The 8,824-nt window shown below is 37.5% G+C and overlaps 1 protein-coding gene across 4 annotated transcripts; it reads right to left on the reverse strand.

The window, feature by feature from the left end:
• Positions 1-3,692: 3,692 nt before the first annotated feature.
• On the reverse strand, positions 3,693-5,026 carry LOC116179050 (farnesol dehydrogenase-like). Of its 4 annotated transcripts, XM_031498757.1 has the most exons (6): positions 4,967-5,026; positions 4,847-4,908; positions 4,690-4,803; positions 4,179-4,643; positions 3,985-4,134; positions 3,693-3,931 (listed from the first exon to the last, which is right to left on the reverse strand). In XM_031498757.1, exons 3-6 carry the CDS (start codon positions 4,783-4,785, stop codon positions 3,890-3,892), a joined length of 753 nt encoding a protein of 250 aa, XP_031354617.1. In that variant the 5' UTR covers positions 4,786-4,803; positions 4,847-4,908; positions 4,967-5,026; the 3' UTR covers positions 3,693-3,889. The 4 variants fall into 4 exon arrangements, with proteins under 4 accessions (XP_031354617.1, XP_031354616.1, XP_031354618.1 ...); XM_031498756.1 differs by having other exon boundaries at positions 4,690-4,908; XM_031498758.1 differs by having other exon boundaries at positions 4,690-4,793; positions 4,847-5,022.
• Between the last annotated feature and the right edge of the window lie 3,798 nt (positions 5,027-8,824).

The following is an 8,824-nucleotide window of genomic DNA, read 5'->3' on the forward strand; positions in this document are numbered from 1 at the left end:
TACTCCTTGATTGCGGAAAAGTGGGTAAAAATTCAAGTGCCGCCGGGCAGACGATCTAATTTCGCGAACAGTTACATAATATCTTAGGCGCGCCAAGTGGCTGTCGGAGAAAGCCTAATCAAGTCCCGGCAAAGTGATACCGGTTTTTGTTTTGAGTGGAAATACATTGGTGACATTCGTCTACGAGTGATAAAAGTTACGCGAGGTAATATTTTTTAATTGGGGACGCGCTCTCCGTATAGAAACGGAATTAATTGTACTGTATTAAAAACTCGTTGTCATAACGACGGATGTTTAGCGCTATGTCCTCAAACATTCACCATTAATTAGTATGTTGCGCACATATAATGAATTACCACCACAGTTGGATATATTTGGAGACTGCCTTCACGAATTTAAAAAGAAATGCTATCTGCACGTATTGTAGAGAATCTTATAACATCATTCTTGTAACTCGTCTGATTCGTGATTTCCCTGCTCCAATCATGTAACTCGTTAGTTTTGGCAAAAGTACAGAATGCTTTTTTGTTTAAGTTTTTGTTTAAGTTTCAAATATTGTTAGCCGTGATCGTTATAATTATAAGGGCATCTAATTTATATTTTATTCCTAGTGCCTTTTTGTTTTTTTGTGTCCTCTGTAGCTAGTAACTACTAGTTAGTTCGGCAACTACTTAATTACTAATTATTATTTTATTTCTTGTGTACTTTGTTATATTTGAGTTATATTTCATTTACTCACTTAAATGTAAATGTATGTAAGTACTGCTCAACTGTAATTGGGGTAAAACCTGTAGTTGAGCAAGCAAATTTCATCAATAAATCAATAAATTACGGCCACCTCCGTCCGTCCATCCGAAGCCGCAACTACTCCTACAGTTTTTAACGCATTTTTTAAGAATTACAAAAAAAATGTGCTATTGCTTGCGTTTTGTCCGTCCAGACACAATTGGTCTTACACTCCTGGATTTTTAGCACATTTTTTAAGAATTAAAAAAATGCGCTATTGTTTGCGCTCTGTCCTTCCGTCCGTCCCACTTCTACCGTTTTGAACTACTTCTAGGGGCCCTGGAATTTTTTTCACTGCCTTTTTTTGAGGCCCGAAAAAATTAGTTCCAAGATTGGGCTACTGGATCAAAAGTTACAGCCCTTTAAATAAGAAAAAGTGTTTTCTGGAGAAATTTTGGTGTAGTCGATTTTTGGTAAAAAAGGAAGGTTATACACTGCCTTTTTTTGAGGCCCGAAAAAAAAATTGTCTCAGATCGCCCGGGAAAAAACATTTTCTTATAGAATGTGGTTTGTAGAATCCATAATTCCAAACAGACCCAAGATTTGGCTACTGGATCAAATGTTACAGCCCTTTGAATTTTCTTTCGAAATTGGTTGCTAGTCCATAACTTTTAATTGTGAAGTCTAATCGAAAAAGTACGAATCGTTTTGGATTCTACGCACCAAAGTTAATAAGAAAAAGTGTTTTCCCGAGAAATTTTCATGTAGTCGATTTTTGGTAAAAAGGAAGGTTATACACTGCCTTTTTTTAAGGCTGGAAAAGAAAATTGTCTCAGATCGACCGAGAAAAAACATTTTCTTACAGAATGTGGCCTGTAGAATCCATAATTTCAAAGAATTCCAAGATTGGGCTACTAGATCAAAAGTTACAGCCCTTTGAATTTTCTTTCGAAATTGGTTTCTAGTCCATACTTTTGATTGGGAAGTCTAATCGAAAAAGTACGAATCGTACTTAAATCGAATCGTACGTAAAACGTGCATAAATTTATAAAAATTTATATAAAGCGCGACAGAGATTGAACTGAGAATATAATGGGAACACTGTCAATAGTGTCGATTCTTGAACTGAGAAGAATGAGAATTTGCTTTCCTCCTATTTACCGCAAAGAGAGTTCGCTGGTCACAACCAATGCGGGTGCAAGGGGATTTGTCGCGCTTTCTTCCATAAGCGTTAGGCTTCTTATAGTGTTTTTATTCAATGGTGGTGCCAAGTTAAACTTTAGAAAATGGGGGGGGTTAAACACATGGTCTGCCCTTCATGGTATAAAAGGTCTCATAGAAATAAATTGGTTTGTACAAACTATAACTTTCTCGATCGACTCTTTTACGAGATCAGTGAGCGACGGGGCCTGAGGGGGGGGGGGTTAAATTAATTTTATCTCTCATTGTATTTTAATTAAAGGTCTCAACGAAAGGAACAGTTTTCTACAAACTACTGCTCTTCTTTTTGCACTCTTATCAAAGTACGGGGGTGGGGAAAGGGGGGGAGACTGGAAATAGTTTTATCCTTCATGGTACTCTAATGAAAGATCTCAACGAAAGGAATTAATTTATACTAACTATACTCTTCCTCCTCGATCCCTTGTCGTGATCGGTTATAATTCCTTATATCTTAAGAGTGAATTGTCAAAGGAAAGAATCTACAAAGCGCAATTGAGACGTTTGGAAGAAATATAACCATTGGACATTTAATTAGAATTTGATACATATGTACGCCACTTGGAATAAAACCAAATTTAACGCCAGTTTCAAAATTTCATTTTGCGCATGAGCAGTGCTAACTTTCTTATCTATGGAGGCATTTAAATGAAATGTGATACATAGCCACTTGGAATAAAGCCAAATGTAGCGCCATTTTACAAATTTGGTTTTGTGTAGGATGTGCAGTGCCAACTTTCTTATTTATGGAAGCAATTAAATGAAAACTAACAACAGGTGTAAAAATTGGTTTTGCACATGCTATAGCCATACCCAGGAGCTCGTTTTCCATATTTGTTTAGTTTATTATTTAAGGTATTTAGTTCGTTTTTGCAATCGAAGGCTTATAGCTCTGGAACCTGAACCAAAAAAATTTTTACGATCAATGTAAAGGCAAATGGAAAGATGGAAGATCGACCACGTCGAATTCTTGCCTTTTGTATGTTTGTTTTACATTTACGCAATAAATATATTATTATTATTATTATATTGTAAAAATCAGAGATGCCCATGCGCGGACTGCGCGATTCAAATGTTGTTATTTGTGTTTTTAGTAAAAAAAAACATAGCTATGGCTTTTTGGAAAATACTGAACAATGCGTGAGAAGTGCGCCAAGGTTACTGGCTTTAGGGCGAAAACCTATTCTTCGTTTCTATAGGTTTTAGAAGGATTTTTATAGGTTTTTAAGAAGCTGCTTAAGAATACCTCCTCAGGGTTTCACATTGATATCTGAAAGCCAGTCCTGAGGATTTTAAAGGTATCAGAAAAGCAATGTCGTGTAGTGGCGCATTGTAATAGAAGAGATTACCATCAGGTCAACGAAAAGGACTACAGTTTCGCAAAAATGCTGATCAGTGATTGTTATAAGGCGCGAATTTTAAATCTTTTTTTGAAAAGATAGAAAGATCGGGGTGTAAAGTTTGTGTTGAAGTCACAAAGAACTTTGGCGCTTTTAAAGTTGTAGCAACCCCGAACATGGAGCGTATGAAGACATTAAAATTATGGACACGTACCTATTGATTGGTAATTTACAACAAAGTCCCGTTAATGAATCGGCGCTCGAATTTCAATCACAATTACCATCTTTGATTTGTGTAACGGTAAATCGTGTCCATTGCTTCGCGTACGTAATGATGTATGAGAGCTTGGTTAATAGAAAATTGGCAGCTCTTAATTTAAAGACTTGACGGCTATTCATATTTTTTTTCTATTTACTCAAAGACCACATACTGCGTCATGCACGCACGAAGAACGTGATTACTTCACATTATTAATACACCATTGGGAATATTTCGCCTTTCTTTCTTTTTCAAAGACGCTGCACGGTGCAAATTGGATGGAACTAAAGGTACATCTAGTATGAGGTGCTTATTTATTGACAGAATTTAATTGAAGTGGACTTCTTTAAAGCGGTTCACCGATTGGTCTAACCAGAACATCGTGAATCTATGGGTAGACAACGTTATTGCGTTGGTTATACATATAGGTATAAAAGGTACCTGAACGTGAGGTGGTCTCGAAAGTACAAACAAAACCATATCTCCGATGTCTTCAGGTTTCAATACATATTCGAGTAAGGGAAACAACCCCTTTACCGCTGCATTGTACTCACCAATTTCGGTATCTTCGACCAATCCAGGATGGATGCACTGAAAGGTGATCTTACTCGAAGAGAGTCACTTGTAATTCTTACCGAGACTTTAATTTCGCTACCTACTTCGAGCAGTTCCGCTCGCAACCCTTCTGTCAAGTTTCGTACCGCATGCTTGCTGGCACAATACATTCGTAATCCCTTCACAGGGGATGATGTTATGCAACCTCCCAAGCTTCCTATATGTATGATTTCGCCAGTTATATTGTTCGCTCGCATCGATTTTACAGCTTCTCTTGTCATCATGGATAAACCCATAATATTAAGGTCCAGAACCTCTTTCCAGGACGTCGTCGTCCCATCGACAAGTGTAGTTTCACGCGTCGTACCCGCGTTATTTACCAAAATGTGAACCGCTCCCAAATTTTCTTCGACCCATTCAAACGCCTTGAGCACATCCTCCTCCTTGGTAATATCGGCGGTTAGATGATAGAATCTACCCTTTTCTCCAGCCAAAGCCAGTTCTAGTTCGCGACCGAGATTCTCGCGTCTTGCAATACCCACAACCTGAAAATGCGTTACGGTCCCAGCAAAATCAATGGGAAGCACTCACGCGCAGTCCAGCCTCCACCAATTTGATTGCAATTCCTCGGCCGATGCCGGAGGAAGTTCCTGTGACTATTGCAAGTTTCCCTTCCCATTTCTCCATGGCCGCTACTGTGAAATACTTGGATCAGAGTAAGCGGCAAGCTGTTATACAGATATCTTACGATAAGAACGTGTTTATTTTAGTTAATTACGCATTATCGACTATTAACTTCCTGATGAAAACCTAAAAGATTAATCTAAAGTAAGCGGGTTACGCTGTGTTCCAAAAAAATAAATTTCACAATGAGGCTTTTTGTGGATGTTATTAAGAGTAAATTAAGGATGTGGTTTTGATTAGTGAAACTTAAAACAAGTGGAAGCACAATACTTGAATTTTCCAAGGTTGAATTCACCCATTGTGTTTGCATTGTATGTATGCTAATTAATATGCCAATCGAAGTATCATCTTCCTGTAACCTTAAGTATAAAAATATGTTTGAAATGTAAAGTGTTTGAAAATGCCAATTAATTAGGTGGCGGTGAGCTCTCCGGGACCTTAATTACTGAATTTTTACAAATAAATAGATGTTTCGAACACAAATGCATACACATATGGCCAAATACAAGTAAAACGTAAGAAACGCAACGCTTACCTTTATTTAAATGGATATGTCATCCAGAGAAGTGAGCTCAGTTCCCGGATTTCCATACAATCTGCAAACAAAAGAATCCCAAGCCGCAGAGCTCGGAATGAAAAGAACTGAACAATGCCTGAAGGGCCTCGCCTTCCTCGTAGTAATCTTCTATAAGATACGGTTACCTAGCTAACGCTTCGGAAGGAAGTGCCCGTCCGAAACCGAAAACTCTGTCATAACTTTACAGAGGTCGCAAGATAATAAATACAACTACTGAAGGTAACAAGTTAATTAAATTTGAAAGCATATATTGAGAGGTTCCACCCTGTATATACAACTTACGACGATACATACATTTTTGAGAGTTGGCAATCATGCAATTTCTAGGTGGGGAAAAGCTGTCTGCGCCATCTAAAAAAGCACGGACGGGTGTTACGTTGGGCATCTTGTCTTGAACGGCCGTCGTGAACGCGTCGCTCCATAAATGTTTGTTGTTATTTTGTGTTATTTAATGCAGGTAGTAATTTTTGCATTTCTTTACATCGTATTTGTGTTTTGTATGCCGCATTTTATATTTTTTGTGTGTTTCAATCTTTGATTTTGAAATTTACTTGATTTAACCGCAATGCAGAATGACATGTTAAACACCGTTTTGCTATTGTTTGTAATTGTTTACGTTTTTGGTGTAATGCTTGCTTAATTTATGTTTATTGATGTAGATTACTTGGCCTTGTCCGTGAAGTAACATTCATATAAGTTTTAATCATTTTATTTTAATATGTGGAAATTACCGATTCGTTTGATGTATGTATTGACTTGTTGTTTGTAACTAACAATTTTCTCCGTGACTGAAGGAGTCACGGGGGTGGTAAAAACTGCAGTCAAAATTGAGCTACGACAACTAATTCCATGATTGTCTTCGACACTATAGGCTCGAAACCCCGAACGAGGGGCGACGCTACCTATCTTGCGGGGGCGAGATTACGCTAATCAAAGTTCTTCAGTTTAGAATCTATGTGCGATGAATGGGTGGCGATTCAATAATTTCCACATATCTTGTTTTAGTTAAATTTGCCTACAAGGCCATGTAATTTTCCATTTTGCTTTTAACAAAAGGACTTTATTGCACCAAAGATGAGTCACATCCTTGTGTATTTCACCCCTTCTTAGAATCTTGGTACCTGCTTACCTGACCCATAATTCCCAAAACTTGTTTTTAACCTATTTGTTACCTCTTGAAGTTTACATGCTACTTTTTGTGATGTTATAATTTTAAGTTACGCATTTACATCATTACAAACAATTAATTTTACTACACAATTTAATATTAATTTGACAGCTGGTTTTTTTATTGGTAAGTTCTTTTTTTCCCAGCCTATTTCTATTTTTATTCGGTGAACTACCATTTTCAAAGTTTATTTTGCAATTTAATCTATTTCGACTTAAATTTCCGAGTTTTCACAATCTTAATAATTGCAATCATTATTAAACAAACTTTTCACAATTTGAGTGTTTTATTTTAAGTTCCTTCCCTACTGTCCTTCAGGTCAAAGCGTTGTCTACAACTAACGTAAGGGGACCCTGCCTTAGATGTTTGATCACGTGCCACTTTTCAAATTTAAGCGGGATCTTGTTTAGTTTTGGAGGGAATAGTCATTCGGGTGGCCATTTTTAAACGTTGCCGGGTTGACTTTATTTCCGTGTTCTTGTAGTGTGAAGTTAGCGTAGAACCTGGGGGATAAGTACACTACAATATATATATTTTTAGCGCATTTTTAGAACGAAAAAAAATGTGTTATTGCTTGCGTTTTGTCCCTGGTTTTGTCCGTCCGTCCGTCCGGACCCACTTCTACCGTTTTGAACTACTCCTAGGAGAATGGCCCTAGAGTCCTGGAATTGTTTGCAAAAAGTAGCCTATACCTTAACTTAATTCCGGAGAAGCTGTTTTTGATAGTAAAACGTGCGTAATAGTAATAGTATGTATGTGTATATTAGGGCTCCCGCGCACGAGCCGCTTGGTAACAGTAGGTCTATTGTTTTATTGTCGAAAAATGGCTTGGCGGATATGATTTCTCGCTTTAGGTTAGAATCCACCTAGGAGAGGACGGTTTGACTTGAAAGTGCACGACGCGCTATGCGATGATGACTGACCCAGATTTGGCGCCAACTACGGTCGTTTAACGAATGCTGCTTTCCCACTATTTGCACTCATATTTATAGGTACCGCGTTTTTAAGCTTTTACCCAATAAGCGCTTTATCTTACAATGTTTAACGGTATAATATAAATACTTAACTCCACGCGAGTATGCCTTATGTCGGTGAAATACAAATTGAAATAATTAATTTCCTTTTCATGCTCGCACACACCTTCACACACACACGAGGTTATCGTTACGTATCTATTTCTCGACCATGCATTTTTACTACGCTACAATGTTTTCTGCATACGGAATCCTGTTGGAACCACCACTAGGAGTAGGGCCGGACAAATTTGTACTGTAGGACTAAACCATCGTGTTCAGAGAGCGATATATGTAACATACTGTAATTTTTCTTGATTTGTATAAAAATAACGATCGGTTCACCTTAAGAAATTGTATAAAAAATATTTTATTGAATCTTTACAACTTGGCTGATTGAAACTCAACAGTAATAATGATAACATCGCTTTGTTAATTAATTAATGAGCATTAGCAGAGTACGCAACTCAATACGATGCCTTAAAATCTTTGCATGTTTACATTTTACTTTGAAATATTTAATATTTCATCCATCGGTAAGGCTAGCGAAAAGCTGTTAATCAAATTGGAATAATTTAATATCCAGCATTGCGTTTATGGCGCCAATAAATTTTATAGGTAGACCAAATTTGCGGGAGCTCGCGGCTTATTTTGCTTTTAGGCGCACGTAAATCATTTTTTTTCCTTTTTAAAACTTATGGATATGGTCAATTAACTTCTAAAATTACATCTTCAATTACGTTCAGTATCTAATACGTTCCTGGGAATAAAGCGGCCAATTAATGGATAACTATAATTCGAAAAGAGAATGATAACGAAGCGTACCGGTATCAATTTTCATCGGTTTAATTTCGCGGTCGGCCGCAGATGATCGCATACGAGATAATGGAATAATTATAATTAGCATTGAGAATAATTGCGCTGTCAGTATGGAGAATTTCATTTATTTCATGCACGATTAACCATTTTCTTTCAACGTTATGCGAAATTATAGGCCTTTATTGAGAGCCAGTTGTTTCGTGCCCATTTTTCTGCAACTTTAACGAGTCGCTAATAAGCGCAAGCGATCCTGATTCACGCAAGAGTACAGTTACAATTGCAGTCGGCGACCAAATTTGGCACTGCAACCCATCGGTGTCCCTCAGGGTTCATTGCTAGGGCCTGTCTCTGACTAGTTTACATCGGTACCTTTTAGATGTTGGACTAGAGTTTTGGACACTAAAGCTTTGGTATAAGAGAAACAATCTCTGCCTCGTTTGGCTAACACAAAAGAAATATAAACGG

Source organism: Photinus pyralis, unplaced genomic scaffold, assembly GCF_008802855.1.
Source record: "Photinus pyralis isolate 1611_PpyrPB1 unplaced genomic scaffold, Ppyr1.3 Ppyr1.4_LG8, whole genome shotgun sequence".
In the NCBI taxonomy this organism is placed as follows: domain Eukaryota; kingdom Metazoa; phylum Arthropoda; class Insecta; order Coleoptera; family Lampyridae; genus Photinus; species Photinus pyralis.

What these genes read in the sequence shown, in the direction of transcription:
- LOC116179050 (XM_031498757.1), bottom strand. Translation starts at nt 4,785, where the DNA reads ATGGAGAAATGGGAAGGGAAACTTGCAATAGTCACAGGAACTTCCTCC. An exon ending in TGGTGGAGGCTGGACTGCGC is followed by an intron (nt 4,644 to 4,689) that starts GTGAGTGCTTCC and finishes ACGCATTTTCAG; the next exon opens with GTTGTGGGTATTGCAAGACG. An exon ending in GTAGCGAAATTAAAGTCTCG is followed by an intron (nt 4,135 to 4,178) that starts GTAAGAATTACA and finishes ATCACCTTTCAG; the next exon opens with TGCATCCATCCTGGATTGGT.